The sequence below is a fragment of the Pteropus medius genome, unplaced genomic scaffold, assembly GCF_902729225.1.
Source record: "Pteropus medius unplaced genomic scaffold, Ma_sr-lr_union100, whole genome shotgun sequence".
Taxonomy (NCBI): Eukaryota; Metazoa; Chordata; class Mammalia; order Chiroptera; family Pteropodidae; genus Pteropus; species Pteropus medius.
In genome coordinates this window covers 300,969-320,261 of record NW_024340847.1, presented here as the reverse complement: position 1 = coordinate 320,261, position 19,293 = coordinate 300,969, and the positions used below count along the sequence as shown (strand labels likewise).

The 19,293-nt window shown below is 50.1% G+C and overlaps 1 protein-coding gene across 1 annotated transcript in view; it reads right to left on the bottom strand.

Annotated features, from left to right (window-relative positions):
• PTPRN2 (protein tyrosine phosphatase receptor type N2) overlaps positions 1 to 19,293 on the bottom strand; it is a 433,745-nt gene that overhangs the window by 364,290 nt on the left and 50,162 nt on the right. The window contains exon 2 of the mRNA XM_039836793.1: positions 12,656 to 12,706. Within this exon, the coding sequence (XP_039692727.1) occupies positions 12,656 to 12,706 (51 nt within the window). The remainder of the gene's footprint in view (positions 1 to 12,655; positions 12,707 to 19,293) is intronic.

The following is a 19,293-nucleotide window of genomic DNA, read 5'->3' as shown; positions in this document are numbered from 1 at the left end:
TGTTAGGAAAACAAACCACAGCTAAAGCAAGAATACTTTTATAAATGTTTTATTAAAATATCACGTGTTCTAAAAAGTGCCCACATGAGAAGTGTCCAGCCTGATAAATTTGTACCGAAGGAACACACTCCCTCACACAGATCCAAAACCCAGAAGCACCCGCTGCCCTGCTCAGTCGTCATCAGATTAGCCGCACCTGTTTGCACTCTGCGTGAATGGAATCACACTGTGTGTCCTCCTGCACCGGCTCCTTGGCTCCACATCGAGTTTGTGAGATTTACCTGCATGGTTGTGGAACAATTGTTTTCTTTCTTTTTCTTTTTTGACTTCTCCATAGAATTTCATTGTATGAACACGCCACATTTATGCAGTCGTATAAGCTATTTCCTGTTTGGGTCTGTTATAAATCATGATGCTAGAAACATTCCTATGCAGGTTTTTCTGCATATCTAATCTAAGTATGCATTTCTGTTGGGTACATAATTGGAGTGGAATTACTGGATCATAAGAAAGAAATCTGTTCAGCTGTCACAGATATGAATCAAGCTGCTAGGAACATCCTTGTACCTGTCCTTCGTATATCTACGTATGTAATTCTTTGGGGGAATATATACCTAGAAGTGAAATTGCTGAATCGTAAGGAAACAGTATATTATACGTATCTAGGTTTGCCACTTTACCTAAATTTGTAGGCAAAAGTTCATATTCCTTTACTGTCTTATGGATGTCTGTAAGGTCTATAGTGATGCCCACTTTTTATTTCTGGTGTTGGTAATTTGGTCCTTCTCTCTTTTATTCTTGATCACTTTTGCCAGAAATTTATATTAAAATGTTTTTGAAAGAACCGATGATTGACTTTGTTCATTCTCTCTGCTGTACATTTATTTCCTACTACAGGATTTTTGCTCTTTGTTATTTCTTTCCTTCTATTTCTTTGAGTTTAATTTACTGTTCTTTTTCTAAATTCTTGAGATGGATACTTGAATTATTCATGTTCAACTTTTTTAATAAAGCATTTAAGATCATAATTTCCTTCCAACCATAGTTTTAGCTGTATCCCACAAATGTCATAATGTTGTATTTGCATTACCAGTCAGTTCAAGATATTTTCTAATTGAGATTAGAAAATATTTTTATTGAGATTTATTATTTGATATGTGGGGTATTTAGGAGAGTACTACTTAATTTTCAAACATTTAGAGAGTTTCTAGTTATCTTTTCATTACTGATTTCTACCTTAATTCCTTAAGTCATAGTAATACTCAGAATGATTTCAATCCAATGTTTGGTGTCTTTCTTTTTTTGAAAAGGAGTCTCAGACATTATCTCCTCAAATACTGCTTCCGCGCCATTTTCTCTCCTATTCTGGAACTCTAGTTAGATCCATTTTCAACATGTACCATGTGTCTCACACGCTCTTTTCCGTAATTTTTATCAGCTTTGCTCTGCTATCATGGTTATTTCCTACTTCCCTACTTCAGGTTCACTAACCCTCTCTTCTGCCATGTCCAATCTTTTGTTATATCCATCAAGCTCCTAAATGCAGTGCTAATATTTTCATTTGATTATTTTAATCACAGAGTCCATTTCTCTGATAAAATTTTCTATCCTGACATCTATTTTCTTGGACATATTAATCACCGTTATTTTCTAATTTAAGCGTGACAAGTACAATAACTGTGGACATACTTCCATTACCTATTTTTGTGCCTTGGTCTTGGACATTCCTTCATTCATGTATGAAACTACAGAGGTGACTTCATCTTTCACCTTCATCTCCAGCCAGGCAGCCAGTTTGGGGGCAGATTATCGAATCCAGTCAGGACCCTTGACATTCTCGTGAGGCTCCCTCAACCGCAGGGCTGTATCCATGGCTCAGACATAACTCATCATGCATGTCAGCAGAATCACGGGTGTTCAGACGTTTTGCCAATTTTCTCTTGGTTATCTTTCCCTTAATAATTTGTTGAGATTCTTTATATACTTTGACGATGAGACCTTTGTTGGTTATATGTATTAAAAATATCTTCTCCCACTCTGTTGCTTGTCTTTTAATTCTCTTTTTAGTGTCTTTTTTGTTAAGAGATGTTCTGGATTTTAATATAGGTAAAATTATCAATCTTTTCCTTTTGGTTAATGCTTTTTATGCCCTGTTTCAAAATCTTTGTCTACTTTGAGGTCATTAAATAGTTATATTCTCATCTAAAAATCTGTATAGTCTTGCATTTCGCATTTTAGTATATAGGAGTGCTCCTTCTGAAAGAAATTAGGTCCAATTCTATTTTTTTCCTAATATGGATCCCAGCTGTTCTGCATCTTGTTTTTCATTCAAAATGTCTTGAGATCTTTCTATGTCGGCACATATAGAGTTCCATCTTGAAGATGGACCATAATTTGAAGAATATTTACAAATATTCCAATGGGTTTTTTTTTCTATTTCAATGTTTCAAAAGAACACTTCACGTTTGATTCTTGACACATGTACTTAAGCATATTCATTATATAATTTCACAGCAGTGGTGAATAAAAAGTGTATGCATTTAAAATTTTCTTATATGTTGGGTTTTCTGTCTTGCTTAAAAACAGTATTTCCCTCTCAAAATTATTAAAAATTCCCCCAAGTTTTTTTCTAGTACTTATAAAATCCCATTATACTTTTAAGTCTTTGAGCCATCTGGATTTTATTTTGGGGTAAGGAGTTTGGGAGGGATCCAGCTATACATTTTCCAAATGTCTGGCCAGTTGTCCCCAAATCATTATTGAATAATACATTTTTCCCCACTGATTTAAAATGTCATCATTATCATATACCAAATACCCATATGCATTTGGGTCTATTTCTAGACTTGCTATTCTTGTCCTTCAATCTGTCTGTCTATTCGTGATCACAGCTCCGGCTGAAGCATTCCGTCATCGTGCGGCACCGAGGTCTGGGGTGGTCAGTCCACACCCGCACGCAGCTTCTCTGGTTCATGACTTTCCTGTTTAGACTTACATATTTTTTACAACATGAATTTTAAAACTTGATCACTTAAACAAAAAGGTTAATTCAGAGGAAACCGATATCTTCACGACATTAAACCTTCCTCCCCAGAAACACGGTCCGTCCGGTTACTCCCGCCCCGCACGTCCTCCGTGGGAGTCTGGCCTTGCTCGTGTGCTTCCCTTCGCCCCTGTTCCCGTGCCCGCTCCACTGCTTCCAGCAAGGGCCACAGACTTTCTAGCTGAAGGACTCCTCGTTGTATGTGCATTCAAGGTTGCTAGCAACAAACTCTCTGTTTTATTGTTGTTGTTGTTGTTGTTGTTTTTGATGGCCTGAAAATGTTACTTCCATTTCCTTTAGAAAGACACTTTCTCCGGGTATAGAATGTTAAGTTGGTAGTTATTTTCTTTCAATTCTTTAAAGATAAAATTCCATTTTCCTCTCCCGACTCAGCAGGGTTCAACCCCGGTGCTGCCCAGCCCAAACCCTGTGGTCAGCTCCATATGCAAGTCAAAGAAACTAGGGTCCCAGATTTCTAGATTTCTACCCCGGCTCTTGGCAGCCTCGTCCTGGCCACAGCCCCTGCCATTGCAGGGGAAGTTCCCTCCTGCTCACAGAGGGTGAGAGAGCCCACTCAGTATCCATTGCGAAGGAGACGCATCATGGCCCCGTGCTATGCATGGCCCCCAAATTCTGAGAAGAAATTCTCTGGAAACGGGGACTCAATAAACAAATGGCGCACAGGGGACAAGGATGAAGACAGTAGGGAAAAGTGATCAGAAGCTTAGGAAACAGGAACAAAAACTTCCTAAGAAAGGACTGGCCCCAAAGCACAAATCCAAAAGTGGCATGACTTGGGGCAGGTGTAAGGTAGAACAAGAGGCTCTATTTGAACTTGACAAAGACCTTGCACAGCCACAATATGGGAAACCACTTAGAATCAACCCGTAACCACAGTTACAGGACAGATGTTATGCTCTTAATGGTGGAATTAAAATTTTGGCTGACAGAGCCTGGATCATAGATGGGCGAGAAGAGAATGGGGGTGTCCTTGCCTTTCAGGGAGCGATAATAAAGACACTCTCACTGGAGGCTGGGCAGAGAGGGATCAGGACTGTAATAAAATGTGGCGGAAGCATGCATTGTAAATAAATGGAGGCGATCATCACGAGATCTCTATCAGAATAGTCAGGTGGTGTTCCTGGAGGTGGGGGAGCTTGGGGTGGGGACAGCCGGGGTCTGTTGCTTTTTATTATACTTCATGTCAATTGACAGTTAAAAACTACATACATGCATTACTTTGATAAAATTAATTGAGGGAAGTTCAGAGCAACATGTCTTGTAAACACAAAGTAAATCCTAATTATTACACTAGCCTGTGCTTTGCACCAACTCTGTGCTGGGTGCTTGTAGACGCCCGGAAACATCAAGACCCCTACCCTGCAGCTCACATGCAAGGGGGCAGAAAGGCATAAGCCACACACATAACTAGCATTCAGACCAGGGCAGATGCCATGGGCAAAAGCAAGGTGGAGAAGGTAAAGGGCAGGGACAGGTCATGCAGAGTGGTCAGTAGTTTCACTGCAAGGCCACCTATCAAGAAGGCGAGGGCTGCACCAGGAGGGGGTGGGTGACAGCGGGAGAAGGGGCCCCAGGGGCTCACATTCCAGTTGGAGGAGAAAAGACAGTAATACCTATGTGTGAAAACCTAACTGGCTGTTCTGGAATACAGGGATCAGGAGCAACGCGCACTGTACTTCCAGGATGCAGAGACTTCCACACTTTCTAAACTGCAAGCCATGCGGTCAGCCAGAGAGCCAGCGCCCACTGTACCCCCAGCACCCTTACACTCTTCGGCCAAGATAATGCCGGGAGGGTATCCGCGGAGCGGTCCAGCACAGTCTGTAAAGTGCCAGCTAGATGCTAGCGAGCAGAGCAAACGCCCTATCGATGGTGCTGAGCGGCAGCTGCCCCCAAGTAGGCACTAGTCAGGCGGAGAAGCATGTGCCAGGCAGGCAGCAGCCAGCATCCCAGCCCCTCGGGCACTGCGGGAAATGCACATGTCGACCAAGTGGGCAGTGAGGAGGCCACAACCCAGAACCACAAGAACACAGAAGTCTCTGCATTTACAAATAGACACAGCTGTGACCAGCCCTTGACAAGTCCTGCCCACAGAGCTAGGATCATTTATGTGATAAATGAGAGGAAGCAGCGAAGGTCATGGAGAAGATGGTGCCTCTAACCAGGATAAAATTCTGCAGAGAAGGGAGATAAACATATACATCCGGTAAGAAACAGAAGCAAAACGTGGAAATTGAGTAACATATTTCAAGTTATTATCTCTGTGACTACAATGGTTTTAATATATATCTTAGCTTGATATGTTAAAGAGTAAATAGTTTTGTTTCTGAGACACACTTCATTAAAAAATAGCTAAGGAACAAATCACCTTATTCATTTGTATCCATGTCTTTACCTGCCATGAATGTGTTGGATTTGGGCACGTGGTCTCTGACCCTGAGTCTCCAGCGTAGGGAGCCCACAGTCACGTGTGCTGAGCTGCTTACCCTGGAGACGCGACTCAGGCCTTGAAACCAGATCCCCTCCCCTCTTGCAGTGGTCTTCCTATAGTATGACTCTCAGCAGTGACAAAAAGGACCTCCATAAACACAGAATGTGTCTCCTCGCCTTACACGGCATATGTTTAAGTCACCGGCCTCCAGAAATCAGGAAATGCCATCGCCAAAGGCCGAGCATCCCCGGGTCGGGCCTTGCTGTTGTATCGGGTTGAGCTGAGCTGCGCTCTGTTTTAGACAAGTGTCCACATTCCTGTTTTCCCCACCACCCACCCCTGTTTCTCCCGGACAATAGGACAGCAGTACAAGTAGCCACTCTACGATGCAACCAGAACTCTGTGGCTCAAATGAAATAAAGCCTATGAAATTTCCCATAAATTGCAAAACATCATGCAGATATTAGCAATAAATTGTAGCATTTTTACAGTCTTCCTGGGTCTTGGGCTTAATAATGAAACGCAGAATGCTGTCACTCAATTAGACTAGGGTTATTTACCTAAGACAGCTTTGCGCTGTAATCTGCAATTTCTGAAATGGCAAATTCGTCATTTGCATTGATTTGCATGTCCACAGAGAAATATCATTTATGCTAATGATGTTTTTGCTAACAAACCATAGGAGCAATAATGAGGAGACTGGATTCCCCCTCCAGACCTTTGGTTCTGTTGCACAAAGCACAGCTGGCATTTACTGCAGATGTCATGAAACTTTTAGGGTTGGAAGGTTACTAAGTGATCACTGGGCCAGTGGTTCTCAACTCTGACTGCACATTAGAGTCACTTTAGGGAGCTTAAAAAAAGAAGAAAGGAATAAAGAGAAAAAAGGCTGATATCCAGACCCCCAGAGATTCTGATTCAGCTCTGCCAGGCAACACCTAGGCACCAGTATTGTCAAAAAGCTTCCAGATGTTTCTCATGGGCAGCCATGGTTTGTAACCACTGATGTGACCAAACTCTTCATTTTACAGGTAAGGAATCTGGCGCCTTCAATGGAGAAGTGATTTCAACAGAAAAGGTCAAGAACACGGTTGGTGGCAGAGCCCAGCCTGGCCCCAAGTTTCCTGACTTCCAGACCGATATATCTGCACTATGGAGTCCACGACCACACGTGTGTACAAAGGCACCCACACACACACACCACATCTGCATACACACACACACCCCAGATGAATCAATGACAGCAGGCTTCCAGATCAAGGAAATGGAAACATTAATCCACAGTGAACAGATAGAACAATGTGTAAAGTTTGGGCCTATTTTTTTTGTTTCTGATTACTTTTAAAGAGTAAAGAAACAAACGCTTTCTCTGTGACAGGGAGGAGCCGCCAGCCCTGCTGAAACAGTGGGTGCCAGCAGCCCAAGGCCTCCCGGTCCCTGACCCCGCTGGGCCAGAAGGAAACACACGACTCGGTGGGTAAGTCGAAAGACTGGCCGGAGTCGGCCCCCCACAACAGACGGAGCTGATGACTGAGCACTGGACCCACGACAGCTGGCTCCTGCCCCTCCCACCACTTCTGGGGTCCTGTGCTTGCCTGAGTGTGCTTCTGTTCTCTGAAACAAATAAGAACAATAAACCCTACCCAGGTCATCAGACTTGCCGAGAAGCATTTGTTCCCGCCACAGGTGAAAGAGACACCTGCCTAAGGGATGGGGATGCCTCCTACAGCCATCGTAATGGGGTCTCGCATGCCGGAAATAAGACAGAAGTGGAAAAGTTCCATTTGGATGTAGGTTATAATCAAATAAGGTTATAGCGTATTATTCTGACAATTGGGTAAACAACATAAAATTGATTCCGACTGACCAACAGGATGGGCCACCTGGAAAGACAACTGTGTGTTTTCCTAGTGGCTTATGGAATCTTCTGCATCAGGTTTGTCTCAATGACACTGATTGACACAGGGCACGAACACGTCCTATGCCCGAGAAGACACAAGAATCCTCAGCCCCTAACACACGAACGCTTTTTAATCTGGCCCAGATGCAGGAAGAATCAGCCCATGTATCTGCGAAAATTCAGGCCCCAGAACCACTAAGAGGGAGGTGTGCACTCCATAATCGAGGGTACCTCAGCTCGGGGCTCCGGCAAGCATAACTCCTGCCCCGCCCTGGAGACTGAGAGAAGCGAAACCCACTTACTGCAATGTGTGGGCTCCATAGCTCGAACGATGCGGGCGCGGCCCAGTGAGCGGGGGTGATAGGGCGTCAGGCGATGCCCCCCTGCTCTTTCATCCCGACAAACTGACGCAGACGAGCCTGAGGGATGCTCAGAGCCGAGTGTGCCTGCAGTCGCGTCACTTCTGGCATGTGTGTGAGTGTGCACGCGTGTGTGTACAAATGGAGCTGAATGCATTTTAACTCATCTCAAGTCATTAATGTGAAGGCTCAAAACTGCATTTCTTCTGTTGATGCCAAATTAAACTTCGCTTCACATCGTTTAACTCAGTAATTAATCTCCTTTCCCTTTTAGGTTGGATTAACCGCAACTTGGAGTGGAACGAGCCTCCTGCTCACACCGAGGACACAAGCCCATCTCTCTGGGCTTTGGGTCTGCGTGCGAGGTGCCCACTGCCCCTCTGTGAGGACCAGGGGGCGTGCCCCTGCCTAGAGAGTAGCCTCAGACGACGGAGACGGTTCCAGCATTCACCGCCGAGGACAGTACAGAGCGGGTGAGACCATGCAGCGCGTTCTTGCTAGATCTTCTCCACGCCTTTCGGATGTCACGAGGAATTGCCCGGCGTGCCTCCTGGTAACGTACACGGGAAGCAGGCTGGCAGGGCACCGAGCAACTGTGAACAGCCATCGCCTCCGGCGAGGTGAGATTTGGAGGATATGAAGGAAACGTGTCACTTTTTATTCTATGTATTTCTAAATTGCTTGTTTTGTATGAAAGTATGTCCATATAGTGTTCGTATAATTCATTTTAGAAGTATTACACGATACCTCCAAACCAGGGAAGCAGGCAAATACTCCTGAATACTCCTGCGTTTAACACTTTCTCTCGAGGCTGGGCATGGGAGGGGTGAGGCTCTCCCTGGCAGGGACACATCATCTCCCCCGCCGTCATCAAGAACTGAGGACACAGTTCAATGAGAGGCAAGACCTGAATGGCTGAGCAGAACGCCACTATCCTTAAAGGAATTACTTCTCCGGCCCCAGGCAAATGGACTCTGAGGGCACTTAAATAAAAAAAAACAGCAAAACACCGCCACGGGTTAGAACCAGGCTCAGCTGGGCCTGCAGGAGGAAGCGTTGAGCGAAAGCGTGAATGAATGAGCTCTTAGGCATCATCCCCACTGCGCCCCAGAGAATCCTCACAGCAAACCCAGCCACGGCCTCCAGCCGAAGGGTCCACACAGACACACAAACATTGCATGTCAACGCCCAAAAGCCGCTTCAGGAACGGCCCAAAAAAGTGAGTGAACCGGCATCATTGTTGAAGATCAAAACCCACAGATTTGGCCTCTACCCCTCGCTGAGAAAATGACCCCTAGAGGCCACGCTCCTCAGCGTCATTGCCCGGGATTTACAACACCATGAACTTGTGATCTATCCAGACAAAACCGTTACCAGACTCCACCTCCTGGAGTCTAGACTCCCAGTCAGGATGTCATTGCCAAGCAAGTCAATCCACAGTGTCACTTCACTAGCAGAACAGCAGTGGCCAAAACAGGAGCATCGTCTCTCCCGAAAGTTGTAAAAATGGTTATTGTATAGCTGATTTCTTAAAGCCATTCGGTGGAAACCCAGTGTTAAGTTCCCCAGAATTGGCCCTAAAGGCTGGAGGGTCCTGAACCCCATGGCTCACCCCGCAGCCAGGTCTCCCGGGCTGGCCCAGCGACCTCAGCATGTCCAGCTCACAGGCCCCCTGAGTGGCTCGTGCTTCGTATGGTGCAGATTTTATTGCTGCTACCTAATCTCTTTTTCAAACCGACTGTACTTTCTCACAGTCTCCAACTTATCAAATTAAACTTCTTATTATTCTATTTTTTCCAGTGCAATAAAACAGAATAGCTCTGTTTATCAAATTTGCCACAGCGTGCTGAGTACCCCAGCAGGTCACGACAAGCAGCTGACAGACCCGGCTTGCGATCACTAAACACTAAAATGAAAACCAAAAAAAAATGTTCTGAGAATTTCCAATAAAAATATTGATTTGGCTGCTTCCTTTGGACCTGAACGAAGCTTTAGAAGGAAAAGAAGGAAGGACGGAGGGAAGAGGAGAGTGGAGGGAAGGTGGGTAGCTGGGGGCCCTTCATGCCTGTGCCAGGTACGGACCAGCAGCCACATCTCAAGCCCCCAAAGGGCTGACACATGAGGCAGCAGGGCGTGGACTGACCCGATCCCAGGCCAGCCTCCCCCAGATTTGGCCACAGTGCCTTCTAAACTCAGCCAGGCCCAGTGAGGCTCTCGCTCCTCTCACTGACGGATGCTGGTCCCTGGAGCTGGAGCGGCATCCTGGAGGGACCGGCTGCCCCACCCCTAAGCCCCAGGGCTCCCTCCCTCCATGCGTGGCCCCCAAGAGTCTCCCTCACTGGTCTTCCTGGGCCATTTCGTGCCTGGGTTTTTGTCCAATTACCTGCTCAGTGCTACCCCTATTTCACAGACCACCTTCAGGTACCATCTATCCTACCCACCGCAGATGCCCAAGACATTTCCGCCCCAATGCTTCCACCTGCAGTCAGAATAATCTCATGGTTCCCTGTGACTGCCCACTTTGTGAGGGCTAGGGGCTTGGCTGGAGTCCTGGCCCACACAGGGCAGGCCCGAGTCAGCAGGCTTTAAGCAGAGCTGCTTGTCAGAATCAGCTCAGCAGATACTGACGTGTCTGTATTCGATTAGTTTTATTAAAAGGTAACAGGAGATTGCTTTAATACACGAAGCAATGTCAAGATATTTAAACATAGGTAATAATGTCTCCATGTGCACCCTCTCCAAACTGCCCTCAAAGATGCCACTGGTCCTTTTTATATCATTCTTTCTGGTCATATAGGGGATGGGAAATTTGTATACATATATGAGCTTTCCCAGAAAATGAAATCATATTACAAGCACCACTCTGCAACTTATGTATTCCACTTATCACATAACGAACATTTTCCTGAAACAGACATTTAATTTGTTTTTAAGGAGCTACGTAATATTTCATACTATAGATCCACCATAATTTATTAAACCATTCTCATGTCGGTGAACTTGCAGACTCTACAGTTTTTTGCCATTATAAATACTGTCGCAAACCTTTGCTTTTATACATGTGAATCCCCAAAATAAATCATCAATATATTTTTCATTTAATAGGTATTGCCAAATTACATTCCTAAAGATTGTCATCAACTCACACACTCGGCAGCAAGGTACACAAATGTCCATTTCCCTGCCTTCTCCCCAGCACTGGATGTTATTCGTCTTAGTCATTTTTGCAATCTGATGGTATGCTTTATATTTATATTTCCCTAACTATTATGGAGGGTAAACATATTTTTGTACATCATATGGGCCATTTTCATTTCTGCTTCTCAGAGTTACCATTCACATCTGTGCCCATCTGCCTACTGAATTCTTTGCCATCTTCCTATGATGTGTGGGAGCCATTTGTAGTTAAGACTTGAACCCTTGGTCCGCCAGTTACTGCTGGTTTCTTCAGTCTGTTTGTCTTTTTTTAAATTGTGGTAAAATAGACATAACATAAAATTTACCCTCTTAACCATTTTTAAGTGTACAGTTCTGTGGCATTGAGCACATCCACATTGGTTTGCCCTTGTCACCACCACCACCTCCAGAGCTTTCCCATCTTCCCAAACTGGAACTCGGTCCCCATCAAACACTAACTCCCTGCGTCCCCTACCCCCAGCCCCCGCACCCACCATCTATGTTCTGTTTCTATGACCCAGACTATAGGAGACCTCAGAGATATTATGGGTTTGGTCAGACCAGTGCGATAAAGCAAATATCACAATAAAGTGAGTCATGTGAATCTTTTGGTTTCCCGGTGCCATAAAAGTTGCATTTACACTATAGTGTAGTATACTAAGTGTGCAAATACATCCTTAATTAAAAATACTTCATTGCTAAAAATTACTGAACATCATCTGAGCCTTCTGCAAGTCATAATCTCTGCTGGCGGAGGGTCCTGCCTCCATGTTGATGAAAATGCAGGATCTGTGGGTGCAGCCAACGAGGTCTGCGTACTTGGGGAACCTCATGTCAGTGATGTTGACAACAGCTGTCCTTTTGTGACCGGCTCACTTCACTGAGCATCACACCTTCAACGTCCACCCACGTTGTAGCACGAGTTAGAACTCCCTTCTCTTAGCTTTGAAGAGGTCCCACCAGAGTGCGCATCGTCCCTGGTGTGCCACCTATTCACCAGGCACTACGTTTATCGTCCTCCACGAGGCAGCCCTCCTGAGCGCATACGTCCCTTCCGAGCATCGCAAGGTGGGGAGCACGGGTGCCCCCCCTTCCAGAGCCCAGCTACCAGGAGGACTCCCCGCTCTGGCATCTTAGGTCTCACCTTGTGAGCCCTACCTGAAAACTCAAAGCACCAAATATTGTCTTCCCCACCCACTAAGAGAGGAAAGTCAGTGGCAGGAGGATGAAGGGCTTTGCCTACCAGCCGAGAGCAAGTGAGCAAAGCGACTGCGCAGGTCCGGGGCCGAGGCTCAGCGCCGAGGGCTCAGGGGACGAGGGTTCAGGGGACGAGGGCTCAGGGGACGAGGCTCAGCGCCGAGGGCGTGGCGGCACAGCCTGCCTGCCGGCCACCCGTCCACTCAGCATCAGGCTCCACCGCCCCCGTGGCAAGGTTTCTTACGAGCTGTCTTAAAGTGCTGGGCGCGGGCGCAGACGCAGACGCAGACGCAGACGCACACACGCACGCAGAGTGTGCTCCACTCCCACGCACTTTCCATCTTCTCCTCTCTTAATAAGGTCCAGAGACCTTCCAGCCCATGGCTCTCTTCGGGAGCATCGAACGAAACAAACCTCGCCCAGAACCTTCGCTCCCCACGGCGACCCTGTCCTTGGAGTCGCCTTGGCTGGCGGCGTAAGGTAAACCCAGACCCACAGCCGCATGTCGGCCGGGGGCACGCACTCACCGTTCACACAGGTCTCCGAGGGTCTGCAAAGGCCATCCTCCAATAAGCAGCCTGGGGGAAAAGACAGAAGACAGAAACGATCAGGGTCACAAAGAAGAGGCCGCATCTATCGGAGGCCATGGCACCTGCCAGCTCCCAAGTCCCAAAGAAACAGTGCAGACCCACACTAGGCTCTCTGCGTCTGGCTTTTCTGAGATGATGCTGGGTCATCTGGAAGCCAGAACGATGCGCCCCTAGCTCGAGTCCGCGAGGGGACCGGCTTCCCCATCTGGAGAATACTCTCATACACAGCCTGTCTCTTCCGGCAGCAGGGAGGGGCCGTCTGCCCCGGCGGGAGGGGGCGGGGCAGGACCTTCCAGGTGAGCAGCCGAGGGACACGGGCGAGTCATCTCCTCAGACAGCTCCCTGACAGAGCTCCTGAGGGGAACAGACCCATGAGGTTCTGTCAGCATCATAGCCAGAATGGGACCTCTGGGCCCTTCCATCAAGCACTCTGCATAACGCCCAGCGCATGCATGCCCGGAGTGGGCACCCGCCTGCGTTTGCTGCCGGGACAGGAAGAAGAGGCAGAGGGAGAGGACGCTCGTGCTCCGGGCGGGGCGGGGCGGGGCTGGGCTGTCGGAAGAGGCAGATGTCCACCCTGTGACCAAGCACATCTTAAATGCAAAGAGGACAAGAAAATCCACACCTGGGAGGGGAGCAAGTGAGGCGAGGTGTGAACAACGGGGGTGCGGCCAATGCTCTGAAGAGGCCCCCACCCTGTGTTCACGCCCGCCCCAGTGGGGGCCGAGAGCCATCGCAGGCCTGGTGTTTTCTGCACACGCTGCGCCTTTCAGCCACACGAGAGCACATGCCCCCCACAGCGCAGTGCCCTCTGCCTCCCCAGCTGGCAGACCCCGCTCGTGCGAACCCCCCCTCCCCGATTCGTGCGGGCGTCGCTGCCCGTTCAGCCCCACTGCGTGTGGCTGGCGACTGAAGGGCACATCTCAGGGCGGGGAACCACATGGATTTATCTTTTTATCCTTTGCCCTTTTCCTCAATGGCCACCCTGTGTCTGGCACACGGCGGGTGCTCGAGAGGAAATGTGTGAATGAAAGAGAATGACAGATTAGAAAGCCATTCATTACAAAGGATCCACCCCCAGGGGGCGCTGTGAAGAATTCAGTCATAAATTTCCTCATCGGGACCTGCTCTGAGCCCCTCATAGCCGATGCACTCAATTCCCTTGAACGGACGCGGGTAGACGGAGCCAGAAAACCAGGCTCTGCAGAGGCTGCCAAGCAAACGTCGTCCACAAACCAGAGGAGCAGTCTGACGGAGGGCAGGGTTAGCACGGATGCCTCAGACCAGTGGTCTCGTCCGCCCTGTGGACGGCTTTGCGAGCTGGATTCTGCACCTTGCGAGCTGGATTCTGCAGTCCCCGCAACACAGAGGCGAAGCCCAAAGACGTCGGCCGGGACGCGGGGCCCACCGCCGTGCAAGCCGCGCGGCCAGCTGGACACCAGCCTGGGCCTGACCTCTAAGCGAAGGTTCCATTTTCCTGAAACGACGTAACCTCGTGAGAAACAGCATTTCCGTCCTCAGTCTCGTTTGAACACGTTTCACCAACTTCGTCTGTGGGTCGAGCGGAGCGCTCAGTTTGCCGTTTCTCGGGGTTCTGCTCCGGGCTCCCTCACACCTCCCTCGGGCGCTTATTTCTCACTGGAGGACCAGGGCCCGGCCAGTGGCGGAGCTAAAACTGCCCGAAAGGAAAGCTGTCGGGATCCTCTCGAGAGACATCCTGCCCAGTGGAGAGCCAGGGAGACTCCTCCAACCTCGTCCCCCAAAAAGCAGTGACCTTCAGAAGGTCACTCGACTCGCCTGGTCTTAGCATCAGGGGGAGTCAAGTCAGGGCCAAGTTAGCTGACCTCAGAGATTGTACTTAGGAGACCGTGTGACAGGTGAGCAGAAGCAGACCAGGGGTCTCACTCGAGGAGCGGGGGGCTCCAGCCACTTCCCCCAGACTCCAGGCCCTCGAGGGGACAGGCTTCCCCTCTCCTTGCCTGGGATTGGCCCAGAGTGCGTCCAGTGCCCACAGCAGACACTGGAGGGAGGCAGGACGCAGGGGACAAGGGCAGTCCCATGGCTCAGGCTGGAGACTCTCTCCCATTTAGAATTCTGTGTTTGTCACGTGGAAGCGGCAGATGACAGACTCTGCTAGAAAAGGCAGCAGGAAAAAGCCTTTGTTCACTTCCCGTCCTGCTCGAATCATGGCTGACATTAAACGCGATTGGAACGAGACGGGCATCGCAATTAACTCGTGAATCCCGGCCTCGAAACAACAACCTGTGTTCAGCGTCCACCTGCATTGGTCCATTCCGGGGGGCTGGTAAAGATGGGCGTCAGAAAGCCCTGCACCAGTGGTGTCTCCGTTTCTGTCACCGGAGCGGCAAGTGCTCTGCATATTCCACCCAGCCAGGCAACACGCTAATCTGACTGCTAATTTGTTTGTGTTGTAATTTGCTCTAAAATTAAGAAAAGCCATATTTCATTTTAAATATCAGCCATCCACTAATAGTAATTATGACTATAAATCATAGAGAGAAAGAAAAAGACATCTGTCTGATGAACACTGGGCTCCATCCTGTGCTCAGGCTTGGACACACCTCCTTCTCCAAGCCGGCACCTCCCGCCCTCCCCTGCAGACCGGCCAGCAGCTCCGATCCATTTGCTCAGGGTCAAGCTCACAGCTGGTCTCAAGTCCAGATGTCACTCTGAAGCCAAGCAGCTAAGTCCTTGAGGAGAGCCCACAGCAGTCCGTCTAACCCTTAACCTCTTGGTATCCACGGCTCAAAACTGGAATTCCTTAACTCGAAGGTGTTGTTCGCCCTTTCCCTGAAAACAGAGGCGACGTTTCTGAAACCCTCAAACTGTCCCTTGGGCTGACCGCCCAGAGTGCGGCAAGGGAGCAGGTTCCCTTACTCATTACATCCAGAGGTGTCCCTCCACCTTCACACACACATACGCATTCACAGACAGAAGCAGACATACATATAACACAGACATATGCACCACACACAATGCATACACAATATACACACACTCACTGACACACACAGACACAGGCACTACACAGACACAAGCAGACAGGCACACACTGCATATATACAACACACACAATACACACACAGACACACACACACACTACACAGACATACACAACACACACACAATCGCAAACACTACACACGTGCTGAACCTTTTAGTTCTAATTCTGCTTCCCCTTTATGTTCTCAGAATACTGAGCGTATCTTGTCACCATCATGGTGCCTCTTTTTCTTATCCTTTTTGGAATGAAAATGGATCCAGCTCTTCCTCAAGGAGCCAGGCCAGCTCTGTTTCTCACACCCCATCACTCTCGAGAGGCATTAAGAAGGGGTTTTGTATTTGTGCTGGAGACAGTCAGTGTGAGCAGGATCCCTGCCCCACCAGCCTCAGAGCCGCCCCAGCCCCCTTCCACTCCCGGGGCGTGGCCTCCAGGGTGTGACGCTGCTGCAGAGCTGGGACCACCAACGTCCTGCAGTCACCGTCCCGGGACCCTCCTGGGCCAGGTCTGCTCACCCGACAGCGCTGAAGCAACTCCCTTCCCCCAGAAGCACTGAGCTGAAGAGATTTTACACTGAATGATGTAAGAAAGAGATCAACGTAAAACGAATTCTCTCACCAAAAAATAAAGCGGTTTCCCTGTCACACGGGCCCTGTGAGCAGCAGCAGGAGCTTCAGATCTTCTACAATACTGTTTAGAACCCGAATATCTTCACCCAATTTTTTTTAAAATAGAGCTGATGATGCTACTAGCCAAGATGGTTCAGTGTCATAGCCAAATGGAACTAGCAAAATCCACCTGGCACGTGGATTTTACGGTTCATGTTAACGACAAGTCTTTCACTATTTTCCCAGTGGTGATTTTCCACAAAACAACGGTCTTCTCACGCGTGGCTTTTCTGTGGCTTTATCGTTGCTCTCCTTCCGGCTTCCCGGAGCGTAAATAACAAGAGCATGAAGGAAAGTTCCCGGTGTCTCATGCGGCTTCACTCCCATGATTTCACTAAAGCTGCCGCCCGCTGGCCGGTGTGACCGCGTGCTTTCCGCGCACGACCTCGCGTCCTACCAACGGCGCTGCATCACCACGCCGACTTACAGAGGGGAAGCTGGGACTCGGGAAGGTGCCCACGTTAGACACAGCCGGGGCCGTCGCTCCCCACAGCGCCCTTCCCCTCCACCCCGGGCCGCTCCGCCTGCACAGGGGGGCCGGCGGCACCACTAGCACCTCTCTTGGTGAGGCCGACGGCCCAGACCTGCCCTCAGCCTGTGTCTCAACTCCTCCTTCCCAACTCCACCCCTTGGCCCTTCTGTGGGCCTGGCGCAGATCTGCGGGGAGGAAGGGAAAGCCTGTGCCACCACTGGCCCGCGACCCCACAGCACACGCCCCCGCGGGGGTCTGCCACCCAAACGGAGAGTCGCTGAGTCCATGTAGAGGCCCTGAGCCCGCAGGCTGCCCCTCCTTACTGCACAGGACCCCGAGGCCGACACCTCTGGGCTCCCGCCTGCGGGCAGCTCTGCTCTTGCCTGCATGCCCTGCTCCAGCTCAGGAGCCTGGGGAGCAGCTCCCAGCCCCCCAGAAGGAACATGGCGGGCAGCTGGCGATGCCTGGACTCAGAGGCCTTCAGCCCCCTGCAGACGAATGGAAGGTGTGGACCAGCACGTCTGTCCCGAGGCCCGTCCTGCAAACGATGACCGGGAGCACCGCCCCACATGCAGCTGACCTGAGGCACGTCTCAGAGCAGACACTGAATAAACCAAAAGAGTCGATGGAAACCGGGAGCAGGGCCCCACCGGGCCACGCCTCAGGGAGCCCGGGGTGGGTGGCGGTCTTTGTTGCTGTTGTTGGTTTCACTTTGGTGCTGGGTCCTGGGTGGGCATACACTTTGTTTGTTCTCCACTAACCAGGGCCGTTCTCTTTTCTGGGACCTGCTTCTTGGTTCTCAGGTGTCTGAACAGCAGTGCTATAGGAGCTGCAAGATGACTCACAAACGCGGCACTTTACGTACCAAGGTCGCTCCTGAACTGAGTTGTGACACCCACAACCAGTCAAACAGATCTATGTCAGCGACGCAGGCAGGCCTCCCCAGCTGCGGCCCCCACAGGCACCGTGACTGTTGTGGTGGGTCCTGGAGCTCCGTCTCCTCCCTGGCAGATGTCAGGCCAGGGAGGACAGCTCTGGCACACAGCGGTCTCCAGTAACCCCTCAGACCCAGAGCTGGGTACAAACACCCTTTGGCCGGCTCCATCTCACTCCCACACAGCTGGCCGTCCACGGCTCCCGTGCGTCCTCAGTCCCACCCTCCTGACAGGCCTTCCCGGGACCACGGCAGGCGCCTGGCGAATTGGGTGATTTACTGTGAGAGGAAGTCACTTCTTGGTTTGTAAGTGCACGGAGCTAAATGAGAGACCTTCCGAGGCTCCTGCTCCTAGACGCGAGGAGACCACACGCAGCCATAACGTTCTCTCGGTTCGATCCCTCCCTTCACTCGGAAAACTGTCATCAAATCACAGTTCACGGCTACAAGACACTTGGGAATCCACGAATGCACTCTTGTTCCACGACGGTTCACCTCCCACGGGTGGGAGCACTGCTCAGTGCACCGGGGGTGCCGGCCCATCTTGGACCAGGAACCTAGGGACCTGACCTTTCCTGCACTGGGCAGAAGTCCAAGGGGATGGCGCCGGGGGACCCAGACGACGCGGCCTCGTCTTCCCTCACTGTGATCGCTGGGCCCTCCAGGTTGGAGGGGTGGCCCCTCTAAGTCCAGAGGCACAGACGCTGCAGGCTGTCGTTGCCATGGTGGGCAGAGCACACACTGCACTGGAACCACAGCTGGAGACTGCTGGCCTGGCCCAGCTCCCACCCCTGACAGCCCCAGTGGGATGCAAAAGCAATTCCGGATTAGGTGTTGCGCCAATTTCCCAGAGGCCTGTAAGACCCAGCTGATGAGAGCTGGCACCTGACAGCGCAAATCGGGATGACGGCTGGCACTGGGCAACGTTGGAGACGGTTGTCACTTGGATACGGGGACCCACAGATGTCACCTGGACACCTGGACCCAGGGCCCAGGCTGTCACCTGCTCTCCTTCCCCGGCACGTACACGTCTTCTTCGAAACCTGCGGCCGCCCGCTGTGCCCTCCCCGTCCCGTTCACTAAGCAGGTCCCTGAGGCTCCTACGTGGAGGCCAGTGCCGGCCAGCGCGTGGAGGGACATGCTCCGGAGACGCTGCAGGTGCACCCCAGTGGGCACTCTGCAAACCCATGTCATGTGAATGCAGGAAATACCCCCGGCCCCACCCCACACAATCGCCTCCGAGAAGGTGTTTATAGCACAACACTGCCTGGCTCTTGTACAGGGAACAAAGCAGATTTCATAACTTAAAAATATAAAACACAGTTAAATAAGATGAACCTCGCTTTCCCTCGGGGCCCAGCTGACTTCCTCAGGCACACTGCCTGCTGCTCCCGACACATCTCAGAGCTCCCTGCGCACATCCCCACTGACCCTCACACTCACTGCCACCTGCTGCTAATGATTTCGTGTGTCCTGTCT